General features: G+C 32.3%; 1 protein-coding gene across 1 annotated transcript in view; it reads left to right on the top strand.

Annotated features, from left to right (window-relative positions):
* LOC145331435 (uncharacterized) overlaps window positions 1-18607 on the top strand; it is a 51462-nt gene that overhangs the window by 21944 nt on the left and 10911 nt on the right. Inside the window, exons 7-8 of the mRNA XM_080176079.1 lie at window positions 11906-12023; window positions 14761-14910. Of these exons, the coding sequence (XP_080032205.1) occupies window positions 11906-12023; window positions 14761-14910 (268 nt within the window). The remainder of the gene's footprint in view (window positions 1-11905; window positions 12024-14760; window positions 14911-18607) is intronic.

Genomic DNA, 18607 nt, shown 5'->3' with positions numbered 1-18607 from the left:
TGTTTGTTTGTAGCGAAGGATCTCGCTAACCGCTGAATCGATCGGGTTCTCCTTTACAGGGTAGCTTCTCATAGGTCCCGGGAAGGTTTATAACTATTTTTTGAACACAGTAATAGTGTCTGACTGATTATGACGTAACAAAAAAAATTAGCCAATGAGAGGCCACTATAAATTTTACCATTGGTCAATAACGGCCTCTCATTGGCTAATTTTTTTTGTTACGTCATAATCAGTCAGACACTATTACTGTGTTCTATTTTTTTCTTTAAATCTAAAATACGAAAATTGGGTTGATTAAACCTGTTGGGGCAAAGCCCCTAGAGGCTAGGGGCGAAGCCGCTAGTATTTATTACAATGGTTTACGGATATCATTCTGAGATTTTGTCTTACCTCAGTGAATTCTTTTTTGTTTTTAAACAACTAGCGGCTTCGCCCCTAGCCTCTAGGGGCTTTGCCCCAAGAGGTTTGATCAAACGAATTTTTCGTATTTTAGATTTAAAATAAAAAAGAAAAAAAAAATTTTGGGGGGGGGATTTTTTTTTTGGGGGGGGGGGGTAGTCGGCCCCACTATTTTAATTTTAGTTTTAAAAAGAAAATTTTTTTGGGGGGGTGGTATTTTTCATTTTTGGAGGGGTTAGGGGTGTCCCACCCCCAAGAAAAAAGTTATAAACCTTCCCGGGAACTATGAGAATCTACCCTGGAAATGAGAACCCGATCGGTTCAGCGGTTAGCAAGATCCTTCGCTACAAACAAACAGACAAACACACAAACAAACAGACAGACATCGTTCTACTTTGTATTATAGATTATGTATATTTATGTGTATATATTCAATTTATTCATTTGATTATTTGGGTCGTTTAATAATTAAAATTGTTTCACTCATTATTTTTGATTTCCCTATACTAACCAAGTGCTGTGAAATACTTTCTAAACTAAGGCTTTGAAACTCGTCTTTAATATGAAAACTTTTGTCACCGTTTATCACAGCAATGATGAGATATTTTATGTCCAAGCTTTTATATATTTATAGTTTGTTCATTCAAAATTTAATCTAAAAGTCTTTATTCCCGCAAATCTAAGGTTAAAAAAGGCAAATATACCGCGTTTACTTTAACCGTGTACACCTATTTAAATCAAATAGCTCAAATTTATACCATCAACGTTTAATAAATGTCAATTTGACTCTAGTAAAACATTTGAAAACAGAAAAGTTTCAAGCAATGAAGATCTTTTATAATGAATATCTGTATTAAAACGAAATTCAATTTTTTTAGAATAAAATATCCTTGCTGAAAGAAATCTAATATATATAAGGAAAATTTACAAATATTATTTTGCTATATCACCTACTACAGAATTTAGAACCCCATTACCCCCTTATTTTCAACTTTAGAAAACCTCAAATAGACTAAATAAAAGCAGCTTGTAGTTCCTAATTTAAATGACATCAAACAATACAAATGACCAATGATAGGCCAGTTTACATTTTACCATTAGTCAATTACAATGTATACTGGCATATTATTTAACATTTGTAACGATATCTTTAAGCTGCTTCGACGATGCTGTGAGTATTGGTGCAAAAAATGGGGACAAATTTTAAATTGATTTGACGGGGCTGATTATTTATGTCACAAGTAAGGGGAAAGAAAAGGGAAGGAGGAAAGAAATCCCCTAGAAAAGAGATGGGGGTATGACGTCACACGCCAAAACAATTTGAAATTTGTCCCCATATTTTGCACCAATACTCACAGCATCTGCTTCGACTGAATGACACACTCGGTAGGAATATGCTAAATCTTTTACTATCCTATAAACTTACGTAAAAGCATTGTTTACGGAAAGTTTGCTTGTGTTTCACTAACAGGTAAAGGGATATAACCAATATTTTCCTGCTGAGCATATGATGAAACTTTATGGGTATAAAAAGTATGCTGGCCCCAGCCTCTAGTTTACTACACATAAATATGGAGCTGCACTCAAAAATTGCATTCAAAAGCAATGCTTGAATTAAATTTTTTATATTCATTGGACTTATTTTTGTTAAAAAAAGGATTTTCTCCAAAATATTAAAATATGTGCAAGATCAATGCTTTAAATTTAGCTTCAGACACTTCATTATTTTCTTAAATAATCTAATCTTTTTAAATCTCTATATGTTGCTAGATTTTCAATGAGCATTTTATGAGTTAATCCCAAATTTGATAAAAAGTGCACAGTGAGAAAACATTTGCTTCAGGGAAGGTATAAATTGCAAAGCCAATGAAGTATACATAATCCAGGAATAGAGGAATATGAAGTTTTTTTTAAATTTTTAAAAACATATCATTTTTATGAATCATATTTTTTGCTTAAATATTTAAAAATGCGGGAGACGGGAAAAGGAAGCATTTTTTTCATATGCCTATCCCCAAGGAAGTACCTTAACCCTACTAATTACCCAATATAACCTACCCTAACCTGGCCTAAAGTAATAAACAAACAAACGAAAACTACCCCCCTCTCTTATTTTCAATTCATATCAAAATAAGAGGGAAAGTGATGGGCCTAAGCCAGGGGCGTCCAAGGTTTTTTTTTGGGGGGGGGGGTAAAATTTTTTTTTACCTCCCCCCCCCCCCCAAAATTATTACCTCGGGGGTAAAATTTGCTGGGGGGGTTGGTAATTACCCCCCCTGAAATCTGTTGGCAGGAGAAAATTTTGTTTACCCCCCCCCCCAAATTTACCCCTGGGGTAAAATTTTTGTCGGGGGGAAAATTTTTCTTTGTTATAGATTTTTATTTTTTTTGGGGGGTATTTATCCCCCAAAATTGTTGGGGGGGGGGGTAAAAAAACCTCCTAAATGGGGGGGGGGGTAATCCCCACTTTACCCACCCCCTTGGACGTCTATGGCCTAAGCTTTTGTATATTAAAATCAATGACAAAAATAATAATGTAAACTTATTCCTAAAATAGTAATTTATACAACATAAAAATTATTTTAGCTCCTTTAGCTTCTCCCTTTTTCCCTAATATATACAACTATATACATAATATACATATGGGTAGGATAGGTTGTATATAGATTTATGTTTTTTCAATATTCTAAATGTAAAAGAATTAATCTCCATTAAGGCTACATTATAACTATTATGGATTAAGTGAAAAATGAAGTAAGATAGTAGTAGTAGATAAAGCAAATATTAATATTTGCTATTAAACAAGGATGACAACATCAATGGGAGCGAAGTAGAGAAATTTTTCTCTTTAAAATTAAATTAAGTTTGCATACTTTATTTAATTGAATGGGTAAATTTACAAAATATATTTAACTTTTTTCAAAATATCTTCTGTCGGACAGACGCACGGAAATTTTGAGCTATGGATTAGCTAAAAACTAAACATGATAAGAAAAATATGTTGGTCAATAGCCAGGAGTTGCTCATAATTTGTTGATTTAGGCCTTCAAACAATCACTGTGCAATCAAAATGCTTGCTTTAGATTATTTCTAACGTTATTCAAATAATAATATGATTTAATTGTATTTATAAGCAAAAAAGTTAATAAAGTAGAAATATATAAAATAAATGAAAATTATCGGACTGGTAAAATTTTAATATTTGGCAAAGATATTAGAATTTTATTTTCATGTACCCAACACTGCTGTATTAATTCTGAAGAAAAATTTTAGTAAAAGAGAATTGGTTATATATGATCTTGCATAAAAAAAATGAATTCTACATTTCTCACTTCCCAAGAAAAATTTGCATTATTGTTAACAAAGTTTCAAGAAAATAAGATTTTATTCATTATTCTGAGCAATTTATTCATTCCTACATTTTACTTCTATGAACATTGCTTTTGTTTTCTGACATTCTACCTACTTATTTTACTCTTCTGTAAGGAAAAAATGAAAGAGTCATGAAGGTTTTGAACATTTGCAATATTATCTTTATAATAAAGTAACAGGATGTCTACCTGCCATTACCTAAGGTTCACGCTAACCGCTGAACCGATATGGTTCTATTTTAGAGAGTAACTTCTCATAAGTACTGGGAAAGTTTTAAACTTTTTTCACTTTTTTTATTTCAATATATAACTACTTCGGTTCCTTACAGACCAAAAGACTTACAAATAATTATTAGAAAGCTTCGCTACAACCAAATGATTGTATCAAATATAGAATTATTCTGTAAACGTTTCTCTGCCATTAGAAAATGATTTGGCGAGACACAGAGAGAGAGATAGTGTCCACGCATCGCTGCTGCCTCTTTTTCAATGCCAGCTTTTAAGATGGAATAAAGTGGTAGGTTGTTCGTCTGTGTGTATTTTAGTAACTAAAGAAATCATAAACGGATTTAACGATTGTTAAATATTTTTTTAGAGAGTTTTGGTATTGGGCCAGGCAGGGTTGCGAAGCCGGAGCCGGAGCCGGGAGCGACCATATTTTGCCGGAGCCGTAATTTTTGTTAAAAAACGGTTCCGGCTCCGGACTAGATAAATAAAGAGATAATATAAAATATAATATAATATAAATTGGTAACTCTGTTTTGTCATGTGCAAATGCCCCTATTCAGTTTTTCAAGTCCATTTTTATCAAAAATCAAACGGCTCCGCAACGCTGGGGCCAGGCCAGGTTTTGGGCTATTTTGCCAGAGGGTACATCACCCTCTAAAAAGAGGTTGCCGCAAAAAAAAAATTTCTCAAAGGTGATTGTATGGTATTCGCTCCGCCCCATTTTAGGCGCAGTTCTTTTAGGATTTAAGGAAATATTTTAAAAGTTGACAAAAAGACTCCAGGAAAACAGTGTGTTTTATCAGTCGGTCATAAGTCAATTTTTATTTGCCCTTGACGGGAAAATTATATAAAAAAACCTTTGGAGCCAAATGAAGATTTTTGGTATAAAATGGTCATGGCTGATATATTTAATCAAAAATCGACATACCGGTATAGTTATTTCTCGTATCGTATTATAAACGGCTTTCCGCGGATATAGAATGTACAATTATAAGGTTAAAACTAGTTTTTTTAGCCCCGAGGTGCCGAAGGCACCGGCTAAAAAAAGAGGAAGAGCCTGTACGAGGTGCATCTACCTGGAGAGCAACAACACCAGCAAACCAGCAAAGTCTTCTACCCTACTCCTCTCAGAGGACATCAAGTCAGTCACTTTATGAATTTTTCTACTAACTGACCAGCCGATGCCGGCAGGACTGGTCAGACTCTTATTGCTGATGGCCGGAATTGAACCCAACCCAGGACCAAGACCAACCTGGATATGCCCAGTATGCAATGCCAAAGTTTTGGCAAATGCAATATCGGTAGAATGCACCATCTGTCACCAATGGGTACATTGCCGCAAATTAAATAATTGCAGCAAACTTAAATCTTACAAAGATTATGACCAGACATCGTACACATGCTCCAGCTGTATACCTAACCTTCCTCCCCGCCCAATGCCTACAACATCACCTTCCTCCTCAACATCAACTAATACAACATCAACTTCTTCTACAACTACAACATCTTCTACGACTTCATCCCTACCTACCCGACCTATCCTTCAAATTCACAACAGCGTTGCATATGAGTTACTTATCCTCCAATGGAACTGTAACGGAATCAAGAACAAACTTACTGAACTTACTCAATACCTCTACAAACATCAACTGAAAATAGCCGTCATACAAGAATCGAAGCTTAACTGTAACTCTTCACCACCTGACATACCTAACTTCACCACTGTCAGAAAAGACAGACTTTCTGACAAAGGGGGTGGATTAATCATCTACATACATAAAACATTGCAGTTCCAAATGCTTCCAGATTTTCCATTTGACGGCCACACAGAATCACTAGGTATTCTGGTGGGAGACACTAACATCATTAATATATACATACCTCCCACCACAAGCTGTACTACAGGTTTCAAACCTAAAATCCAAGATTTTCTACCAGCAGGAGACTCTCTGGTCCTAGGCGATTTCAACGCCCATGACCCACTCTGGCACTCTAGTATCCAGGATACCAGAGGATCTGAGATTGCTGACACCATAGGAAACTCCTCCTATGGAGTGCTAAATGAAAATATGCCTACCAGACTACCATCTAATGGCACAGCAACATCGCCAGACATATCTCTGGCCTCAATATCCCTCATGAACAGCACAGAATGGAGTACCTCCACTAGTCTTGGATCTGACCACCTTCCCATCATAATTAAAATCAGTACAAAGATTAATCCAATCAAAAGTGATTTCAGAAATTTCATAAATTTTGAAAAAGCTGATTGGAATAAATTTACATCTATTACTGAAGAAGCGTTTGAAAACATACCTGACATTGATCCCAACACAGATACAATACACACAGCTGAAAGAAAGTTCAGAAAAATCATCAATAAAGCAGCTAAGAAAACCATCCCTGGTGGAAGAATAAAGGACATCATACCTGAAATTCCATCCTCAACAGCTGCTAAGATGAAACAAAGAGATGAGATAAGAACTAATGATCCACATTCACCTGAAATAGCCAGTCTCAATAGAGAAATCTATACAGAGATAAGTGAACATAGAAAAACAAAATGGCGAGATAAAATCAACGACATTAGTAAATCCTGCTCAACAAAACTATTTAAGTTAATCAAAAATTTAAATGGTAAAGGAACAAGTTCACCAAATGAAGCCATTAAATTCAAAGGCAGATATCTCATATCATCTAAAGATATTGCCAATGGCTTCGTCAAACAATACACATCAGTTGTTCGACACATGAGCTCTAAAAAAAAAAAAAAAAAAAAAAAAAAAAAACTCTAGAACTGTTTCCAAAAAGATCAAGAAAAACGAGCTTGATAATCCAATCTCTTTTACCTATCAAGACACAGATAAAGCCATCAAAGCATCTAAAGCTTCTAAAGCCGCTGGTCCAGATAATATATCCAACTTACATCTAAAACATTTAGGTCCAAATGGTATCTCATACCTAACCAAAATGTTCAATCTTTCAATATCTACCAGCACAATACCCGACATCTGGAAAAAATCCATCATCATCCCACTTTTAAAACCTGGTAAACCTGCTAATGTATCAGACTCCTACAGACCTGTTTCCCTTCTTTGTCCTGCAATAAAAATCCTTGAACGTCTACTCCTACCTACCCTCACAGACAACCTTGAAGTTCCAGATTTCCAGCATGGCTTTAGAAAAAACCATTCTACAGTTTCTGCTTTAAATGAATTCAACGACCAAGTTGCTACAGGCTTTAATCAAAAAGCTTCAACAAGACCAGATAGGACAGTTTTACTTCAGATAGATCTCAGCAAAGCATTTGACATGGTTAACCACGACAAATTGCTCAAAGATTTAGACCAAACACATCTTCCTTCATGTCTAAAACGTTGGTTCTGTTGCTATCTCAAAGGACGACAGTCCAGAGTTAACTTTAGAAACCAACTGTCTAAACACAAGAACAACAGATCCGGAGTACCACAAGGGGCAGTAACATCCCCTATACTGTTCAATTTTTACCTCAGACATCTTCCAAAACCCCCCAAGAACATCCAAATAGTTCAATATGCTGACGATATCAGTATATATGCTACAGGCAAGCCAATAACTGGCCTGGCAGATGCCATCAGCCAGTACATCCCGGGGGTTCTGGCATTTCTGGAAGAACGAGAACTACAAGTATCTCCAACTAAATCCACAGTAACATTGTTCACCCCAGACACCAAGGAGTTTAAAGAACACCCAGAAATAAAGATGAAAGATACCATTGTTCCCCATGAACCTACACCAAAGTTACTAGGTGTCACGTTTGACACAATGTATACTTTTTCACACCATGTGAAAAACATTACCAACTCTGCCAAGACCAAAATAAATCTTATGAAATCTCTGGCTGGTTCTACCTGGGGGCAAGATGTTGAAACTCTTGCTCTAACCTACAAATCCATCTGCCGTAGTGTATTAGAGTATGCTGCTCCAATATGGAGCCCCATTATATCAGATACAAGTTGGCTTAAGCTCCAGACCACCCAAAACCAGGCTCTCAGAGTTATAACTGGCAACCTGGCAATGGCCTCTGAGCAACACTTGCACAGAGAAGCCAAAATCATCCCCATCAAGGACCACTGCAGGATGATCACATGCCAATTTCTCCTCTCTAACCATGTCACAGATCACCCAGGTTTCAGACTTACAACCAAAACCCTTCCTCCCCGCAATCTGAAACCCACGCTCCAACATTACAGGAAAGATATTGACCATCTTCTCCCTGTAAATAAGGATAATTTAAAGGCCAAAACGAAAATTATCCATACTAGAGAAGTGCAGAAGGCCCTGGCACACTATCCCCCCAGTAAAGTCCTCAATGCCAACCCCCCTGAGGTGAACAAGGAGGAAGTCAACTTGCCCAGAATAACCAGATCCAGACTGTCCCAGTTACGTTCTGGTTACTGCAGAATGCTTAATTCCTATATGAGCAGAATTAAGCCTAACATAGACGACAATTGCCCATTATGCAACACAACCCCACACAACACAAAACATCTGTTCAACTGCCCAAATAACCCCACAGACCTCAACATTTTATCTCTTTGGACCCAACCTAAACAGGCGGCAGAATTTTTATCACTTGACGAGGGCATAACCTGAACAGAAAATTCGAGACTGACAAGATGTAGCTCTGGAGGCTAATCAATCAATCAATCAACAAATATAAAAAAGTATCTGAATGACTGTTTCACTAACTGTATATAAAGATCTCTGAAACTATAATTGACTTTGGGCAATCTTTTAAAAGGCTTTTTATTTTTTTCTTGGTCTTTAAATTATGCAAAAAATCTTTCTGCTTTTAAGCTAAGGTGTCAAGCTTTTCTAAAATGGCTTTCCCTGCCTATCTGCCAGTCTTTCAGTCCGTCCTTCTGTCTTTTAGTAAAACTAAGGGTACAATTTGATCTACTGGTCTATAAGATAGAAAGGTTTTAAAGATTAATACTCTGATTCACAAAAATCTTTCTTTTGATGTACTCCTTCTTTTTTCTTGAACATAATTTGTTTACCATTTTACTTAATAATTTGTTTGTTAAGCTATTTAATACAAAAATAAATATTTTGTTATCGTGCTAATTATATTTTCATCCTTGTTTATATTTTTACTTTTATACATTTATATAAAACAGAAATTACTTAACCTTCACCTTATATTTACCTACATATTATTTACATCAATCTTGTTTATTATATTGCAAAAAAAATATAAATATACTTCCTGTAAAAAATAAATATGTTGCTTTTTATAAGTTTTAGTTTTTAAAAAAAAGTTGGAAAAAAATTGGGGGAGGGAAGTCTACTTTTTTTGTAGAATTGCAAAATAGATGAATTGAATTTTAGTTTCCGAAAGTGTACCTAGCGTCCGCGTCCTATCTCAAAATTTACTACTAGCTAAAATAGCTTCAAACCTTCAGAAAAAAATCAAAATTTTAAACATTAAAATTTTGAATGTATAATGTCTAAATCGTTTATACATTATATCGCTTTTCCCTTTGACCGGGGTAGCTGAAAATAGCTTTCGCAATAATTGGGTTATCTGCTGTACACATTTGGAAATTAGATAAGAAATAGGCAATACTTTTTCAGCTGATCGCAAAATAGTTATAAACCTTTCCAGGACTTGAGAAGCTTCATTTTAAAGGGAAACTATATTTGTTCAACGGTTAATCAAATCCTCTGGTACACGCAGAAAGACATCATAGCCCAGTTCACAGAAGAGTTTTAGAGGTCGACCTATTTATTCCGCAGGTCAACCTGTTTAGGTACAACCAACAAATACCTTTATAAAAATGGTCAACCTGAATCTTTTAAAGGTCAAACTAGAATTTCTAGAGGTTGACCATTGTCTTTTGTGAACTAGGCTTATGCTTCTTTATATAAGGATACAAGGACGATTATGTTTAGCAGTTGCAAAACTTTTAGAAGGAGCTGGATTTCTTTCTATCTTTCGGATAAGACCTTACAATTCATTCAATCGGTAGTCTTCTTCTTTATATTATAGCTTTTTATTATTCATAGGCAAATCTATTGGTTGGAGGTTGGGTCCTTTTCCAATAATTCTTCTTTCATGTAATAATCATTTTATACCCCATGATATGTTTATGTTGGAATCTAATGCTCGACTTTTAAAGGATAAAACTGTAGATTATGATTATTGGTTGAAAAGTTTGGACACTGCTAGATAAAAATAACTAATGAAAAATGAGAAAAATTTTAAAGGTCTGCGGTTTCTTGTATGATTTACAGTCTAATGATTACCTTCATCACTGAATCTGAAGGGAGTTCCATCATTCCATGATATGTATATTAACAATATATGGACCAACTTGTAGAGTAGCTTCGCTGCAAAAATATGTATGTCAAAGATTTGTTTAGTTTTCTATCTTGGCTATCAAAATATATTGAAAAATTTATGTGATCAAATTTCAAAGAAAATTGTGGTCAACCCATTCTCTCTTTTTCTCTCTCTCTACCTATCTAACGCTTTGGTTCTCTCCATATTTTTCTTTATCTCATTTTTAGTTTATATTTAATTTAAATTGATATGTTTTTCCTTATATCTTTCTTTGCTTTATGTGATATTTCACATCTTTTGCAAAACTAAAAGTAAGGTAAACCTAATAAAAAAATGGCAGCTGATAAGAAAAAATGATGAAATGCAAAATCATTAACATTTTAAAAAACTTTTACAAACTTTTTTCAAATTAATTTACTAATTATAACACTGCTATAATAATATTAATAAAAAAAGACCCAAGAAAATTTTTTAAAGAAAAACATTTATCTCCTTGATAATGAAAATTTTCCAGCCCAGATATTGAAAATAAAATGAGAAAATCTCAACTTAAAAAGAGACCAAAATTGTGGTAAGAGTAAAAAGAGTATTGGATAGTTTATATATCACATATGGTATACCAGCCAACAGAGAAAAAGAAAGAATTTTAGCTAGGTACTTAATTTCTTTTACTAAGAAAATTAGATTTTAAATCATAGGAACAAATTAAACATACAAAGAAAAATATAGTTTAGAAAGACCATATGAATATAGGATACATCTGACTATATAATAGAAAAAGAATTATAAATTGTTACCAAATATATATTTTAAAGATATAATTTACAGGAAGCATAATGTTTTCTAGACAACTAAGAATGAAATAACTCAAATTAAATGTAAAATTCTAGTATTTGAAATTTTCTATATTTTGTAGTCTTTTGATTTACGAACAGACTATAACCCTCTGAATATATGTATATTTTTATATTTTTAACAGGTCGCCATTTAAAGATTAAAAGAGTCATCTATAAGAAACAGTCTTCAATTAATCTTATACAACATCAAAAAACCTATCATTCATTTTCTAAATCCCATGTTCAAAGGCGGTCATTCAGTGCAGGATATTGGTTTTATATCAAGGCTCCATTTTCTTTTTGATGGATTTCATTTCTTGTAAATGGAATTCTTCTTGTCAATATATCTGTCAGCTTGTATACAGGATAGTTCCTCTCAAAGAGAGGGAGAGGCATAAAAAACTTATTAAGGAAAATTTTGTCCACAGGCAACATAGGAATAAGTATTTAGATATATTTTTAAATATGTGTAAAAAGTTCTATAAATTAAAAAACAAAATAACAGGGAAGAAATAGTAAATTTCTTTTTTATATAATTTCTATTTTAAAGTGTTTTATTTCAAATATGCCTGTCATTGTCTATAATTGTTTTTTTTTTCTATTGGAATATTTTACCCATCATTAATCATTCCATCAGTTTGTCCATGATACAAAAGAAATATAGTATAACTAAATGATGGTTTTATCACAAATAAATACAGATTTAAAGAAGAAATGAAAATAATAATTTTATTTATTTTCAGACCCTGGACTAGGACCCAAGCTGCGCTATGATACTGCAGAAGATGGCTATGTGAATATTTCCTGTAGTGCCCACAGTGTTTATCCAGAGCCTATACTTCTACTAACTTGGAACCATAGGTAGGTTCATTGAAAACATGAGATTATCTTAATTTTAGCTTACAACAACAAAAAATAACCCTAGAAAAATAAAAGGTTTGAAATTAACAAAAATTGCAAGTAGGAAGTAATAAAAACTGAATTATGAAACAACTGAACAAATTTATTTTATTATTTGATATAAGAATTAAATCTAGTTTTATCATTATATGTAAATACACATTTGGTTAATTAATAAAATAAACAAACTCAAATAAGATAGATAACAATTGCAAGAAACTTTAATTACACAAAACCATAACACACAAAAAATTCAGGCAATCTAAAACATAAAAATATATCTTGTAAAAAATTTAACATTATCATTTAATTTTCATCAATAAATAAAAAATACAAAAAAAAGACAAACACCCGCATGTACATGCTAGCCTAAACACACAGCCTTTCTATATTCTATCCATTAATCTTGTGGCTTCAAGTAATGAACCTGTAGCAACCTAGAGCTCACAGAGTCACAGGATGGGCAAATTATCACCAAAAAAAAGTTCAATAGGTAAATTCTTTCAGTTTGAAAAAAAGTTATTCCTTATGGCTTAGTATACGTATGATTTTTAAAAACTAACCAGTTCTAGAAAAAAATTTGATTGTTTGGAGAAACATAATTAAACGTATCATGTATGGATTTTACTGAACTTCAGTGAACCTTAGCCCTGTTTTATCATCTTTTATTAGAATGAATTTCCCTGCACTTTAAGGCAACCATCACTATTTGTACACAACATTCTAACATTGTAACAAGAATAGTATTATCATTTAAAGGACAGCTTTGGGCAATGTTGCATAACTATTATTTTTTCTTTGAAATGGCTTCATACAGAAAAAAATAATCTTGTATTTTTAAAAGCTTGAACTTTCCGTTCACAATATAATGTGACAATATTGAAATGTGCAAAACCATTTTCGTGGATTTATCGAGGAGGAAGAGAACATTCATTTTCAATAGAAAAAATTGTAAGTAAGTAACATTCAATTTTTTATTTATATTTAGTAAATAAAACAGTGGCTAGCTTACTGCTAAATTTCATGCATTAGCCAGGAAGAGAATGTGATCTTGAAAAATCTTAACTTTAAATTGATTAAGAATTAAAATTGAAGCATCTGAAGGTTATATTTTGAGTACCTCTATAAAAAAGAAAATATTTTTATTCCATATTTGATTAGTTGTCTTAATTCTTTTATGCTGTTATCTTAAAATGTTCAACTTAGTGGAATTTTACAAATAAATCTGCCTAAAATTGAACAAATATTAGGTTGTAAGTTTGATCTAATCTGAAATCAAAATCATTCAATCTCTTTGAATGTGCAATTACATAAATGTTCAATTTTTCAGAATAAGGATGTGTATAAAACATGGCACCTAAAGATTTTTAAAATAAAAGAATAGTTACTTAAATCATTTTTATAATTATAAGTTGGTATAAATAAATCTAAAATTTGTTTTTACAAGTAATTCTTTGTATTTTAGAATGCTATCATCTTTCCTTGAATTATTTTTACTTTCTCTTCTTCTCTTACTTAAAAAGCAAATCTTTCCTATAATTCTTATCAATTCACATGCCAGCAGAATTTGTGAAGAAAGATAATTTTCCATTTTAGTTTGAAAAATAAGATAATTTTTTAGGGTGGTAATTTTTTTCCTGGGGTGATTTCTTTTAGTAATTTGGTGTTACCCTTCCACAAAATAGTCATAAAAAACTACATTGTAAAGAAAAACCATATTAGTCCAACAAAACAGATGCACAAACATCCTGTTACTTTATAAAGTCTCATTAGCCATATTATGAAAAACAAAGACAACAAATTGTAGCCATTTTTCAAATAATCACAAAAGTTTGCACTTATGGTTGTTAGCATCTTTGTTTCTGGTAGATTCTAGAATTAGAATTGATGATGTAGGGAAAAATCTTGATTACTTTACTTTTTTATAAGCAAACCTACAATGTTATGAGTTACTTGTTTGGTGTTCTGGTGTGTTTGTCTCTAATGTACTGATACAATTTATGATGCTTGAGAATATTGAGCATAGAAGTCCACTGGGAGACAACCACAGCTTTCTCATGAGCCTCTTCTGTCTCAGCTTTCTCCCTCAATCTTTTTAATTCAGCGACAACAGTTGAAATTTTGCTGCTAACAGAACTCTCTTTGAAAACTGGATTACTCATCTGCAGAATTTTTCCAGGACTATCTTCCTCTGGTTCCTCCTCCTTGTTAATAGTCATGTCTTCTAGTTTGGAAATAAGATCAATTTATGATATACAATGCATCACAAATTATCATATAATCTGTCTATCCATACATTCCTTTTTTGAATGAGGAAGAAGACATTGAGCTGTCAAGTTTTAAATAATCTATCTTTGATTATTTGATTAGGTCATCAAAAAGTATCAAACAAAAGTCAAAAATAGATTTTATTTCATCAAAATTCTTGACATAAGTTAAAATTGGAAATATATTAAAATATTTTAAATTCCTTTGTTTGATGTTAAAATGGGAATTTTAATAACTATTGATTAGAAAATTATTAAAAAATACACAATACAAATTACTCTCATTCATGAAATCACCAGGTCGCCAAAATTCATCACTTTGCATAAAATAGCATAAAATAAAATCTTCCGAAAGCATTCTAAGATCTGATGTAATCTCATGATTATGGTATAAATAAAGCGGAATAATATTGTACTATCTTATCATTTAGGCATAATGGGGATGAAGTTACGAAGACAACAGTGCGACGTGGTATGGACTATGACGTCACAGTTCACCGCCTTATTCCCCCAACTGATCTGCCCCCAGAGACCATCTTCTCTTGTTCTATGGAGATACCCAACACCAGATTTTCACTTAGGTGAGATTCTATTTTTTTTCTTTCTATGGAGATATTGAACTTAATATATTTACTAAAAGTGTCATAATAAAACATTGATGGGAGTTTCATTTTTTTCTTTTCGAGGGAAATTTTAAATACTTAAATGTTAAATTTACATGAAGTAGTATTCTATTTTGTGTATATTTTGATATAATCTTTATTGAAAACAGGTTTAGATCATGGGAATGATTTTTAACTAATTTTCTTAACTTTTTAACTTTCATTAGAATTCTTTTGAATTCCCTATAAACAGCTTCAAACACAATTTAGATGTTTATTATCTTAAAGTTTATCCTTATTAAACTCTTATTTTTACTTTTGTGCATTTTGAGTCTATTTTTGCATTTTATTTCTATTTGCTGCAAAGAAGCGAATCTTCTTTAAAACTGATATATTTTTTAACTAGTATTTGAAATTGTCATAATACAATAATTTAAAATGTTTCACAAATTACCCCGTTGTAATGATATACTCTAATGCCCTTTAATTGCACAACCCTTGTCTAAATATCCTAACTGGGCCTAGTAATAAGTTGCTTCTGTTAACGCAAAAAAAAGTCGAAACATTTGTTCACTTTTTTTGGAGACACAAAAAACTGCTTTAAAGAAACACATTTTTTGTCTCAAATTACTTACAACACAAAACAAAAGTACATTTTTTTTTTAATTTCTGACTGTTAGTGTTCATTATTTTGCTGTAATTGTCATCAACAAAGAAGTGTTGTTTTGAACAAAAGGGATAAAGGGATCGTTACAATTTAATTAATTTATGATCTTGTTAAAATTTGTGAAGAATATAAATTGAAAAGGTCTGGGAACTGATAAAAAGAAAAGGAAAAGACACTTTAGGATTTCTTAGAAGCTAAGTTACAATAGAGATAATAATATTAGAGAAACATTAACCCAAATATCCGAAAATGTACTCTCTTCACATAGATGTAACTAGCTTCTACACAAAGAAACCTGACTTCTAAAGATTGGTATACCTAAATTTCATGAAATTTGATTGTTTTGAAGTGTTATTTCTTTGTTATTCATTTAGTAACCATGTTAAAAAATTTTTTACAGATTTTCATTGTTTTACTTGATAAATTAATTAATTTATCAGGTGCAAATAATACTTTTGATGATTTAAAGACAAAATGGTTTTAAAGCTATGATTATAACCAGTCTATAACATTAAATCTATTATTTTACCCCAATTAAAAAGTTTGATCTTGTTATCCGAAGATTCCAAAATTCACTAGTTCTTCCAATTTTGTGGAATTTGAGGGGAAATCTCTTATTTTGTTATTGGAACACGTTAATACCAACTTTCCCTATCAATAACTCATCGTTTTTGCTGGTATGATACAGAGATCTAAAGGGATAAGACAATGGCCGATTAAGTGATGTACAACGTACATCACCAATGATTAAACACAAAACTACCCCTTATGTAGATTACAATCAGTGGTTGAAACGTTTGGACACTCAACTTAATGAACCAAACAATCAAAATGTAGTCATCAAAGTTGATAAGCCAACGAATAAGAAAACACTATTATAACACTTTGAGGAGCAGTGTAATAAATAGCTCAATGTCCCCTCTACCCTATAATTATGGTATGGTAAGATAATAAGACTTTAATCATAATAGTTCTATGCTAGAAATAGGTTTTCAGTATTATTGGTTTATGATGGTAGTTGTGTCGAAAATTTCTCACAGTTTGGACCCCCTGATGACAAATATAAATATTATATTAGCCACATGGCCGCTTTCGTCAAATTTTTATCGGCACCCTGTGCACTGGTTTTGAGATTTTCAAGTTTAATATCCAAAGCGCGTTTCGATATATTAACAGTTTCCGAGACCATAATATGTAGCACTCTTAATTACATACATACTGATATCAACCTTTATTAGGGTGGGTCGATTTTGAACATTTTTTTCTGAGGCCAAAGCGGGGATTTGCAAATGATTTGTATGAGTATAATACACCTCTGGATGATTTAAAATTTATCCTAAGTCTTAAAACCCCTGACGACCAGACATTCAATTGTATAGCTATTTGTAAATGGGAGTAAAAAATTTATTGAATCATAACTATGGCTTCATGGTGCTCCCAGGAAAGGCATTGAGGAGTAGAATCAGGAACTTGTGACTGTTTCAAAAAACCTTGTTCCTAGCCTGAGAAAATCTAAAAAACCTCTACAAATTGGACAATTCTCAATAAACCTTTCAAAAATGTGATTTTTTAGTGATTTCTAAGGCTAGTAACGAGATATTTTGAAACGGACAAAAGTTCCTGATTCAGCTCCTCAAGGCCTTTCCAGGGAGCACCATGAAGCCAAAGTTCTGATTCAAATTTTTTGAATGTCGTCTTTGCATATTAATAAGTAATCAAATATATTTTTTAGTGGTCGCGTTCTAAAACTCAATTTTTTAAAATTCCTTTTCGGTCAGAAATGTTTTAAAGGTTAATTTTATCTGTTGCATATCCCCTCTTTGTCTAATTCCGATATGAACCCGCCCTAGCCTTTATAGGACCTTTTTGGTGGGTGGGGAGAGTTTCAACTTGCAAAAAAAGGATTTTTTCTCAATTGTTGCTTCCTTGGAAATTTATTTTGTCAACTTTTTTCTGGGACACAACCAATGAATACTGGGATATGATAGTGGGGGATAACATTTAAATGTAAAAATATGCCTTTGTTATCTTGAGAAAATTAGGTATAAGATTATGATGAAAATAAATTTATCTGGCATTATCCTCTGCCTCCCTGCACTCAACTATAGAACTGCATTCATCATAGGTTAACTTTGGAAAAGTTTTCTTCAAAATTTTCAATTAAAATACTTTTTTAAGAGCGAAGCTTTTCTATAAATAGGGTCGGTCCGTCCGCACATTTGTCCGTCACAGAGAGATAGCTCTTTTCGTTAATTTAGGCATGTTAGAATTGTCCTATCGATTTCAAACTTTGCATGGAGATTCCTGTAGTAGTTAGGTACGATTTAGAAAGCGTAGCAACTCTATAAGCATCACCAGAATGTCTGTACGTTCATTTTAAACATGTTGATTTTTTTTACTTTTTTAAGAACAAATTTTTATGTGATCTAATCATCCGATTCACCTGATTTTTGGTATATTGATTCCTGAGACATCAAAGTATAATGTTATAAGCGAAGCAACTCTATAATCAAGTCCTAAAAATGTAAGTATATCAATAAACATTATCCTGTATCAAGAAGTTTTTCAACAAATTTACTTACAATTTTTGCTTTGACTCTTATACATTTAAGTATTATGTCCGTTTGTCCTACCGTTTCAGTGCTTCGCTTTTATGGATGTTGTCATTCTTGTTTGGTAGTAAATTAAATGTGTGTAAATAAATGTGTGACTAGATAAAGATCTATGAATAATTGAATAGGTTTCAAGGCATATGTTTTATATTCTTTATATGATCAAATATTGCAATATCTTAGTTCAGTTTAAATGTCATAAAAACAAACAACAAAAGTTTTTTTTAAATAATTGATCAACCATACTCATAGAACCTTTTGGAGATATATTGTATTCTATTTGAAAAATATTTATATAATTTGATTGTTTGACTAGAAAACCTTTCAAAAGTAATATTTTTAATGTAGTGGCAATTTTTAAAAGCGAAGCTTTTCTATAATTAGGGTCGGTCCGTCC

The sequence above is a fragment of the Acartia tonsa genome, chromosome 11, assembly GCF_053477335.1.
Source record: "Acartia tonsa isolate MP-2025a chromosome 11, ASM5347733v1, whole genome shotgun sequence".
In the NCBI taxonomy this organism is placed as follows: domain Eukaryota; kingdom Metazoa; phylum Arthropoda; class Copepoda; order Calanoida; family Acartiidae; genus Acartia; species Acartia tonsa.
This window is presented reverse-complemented; position numbering and strand designations above follow the sequence as displayed.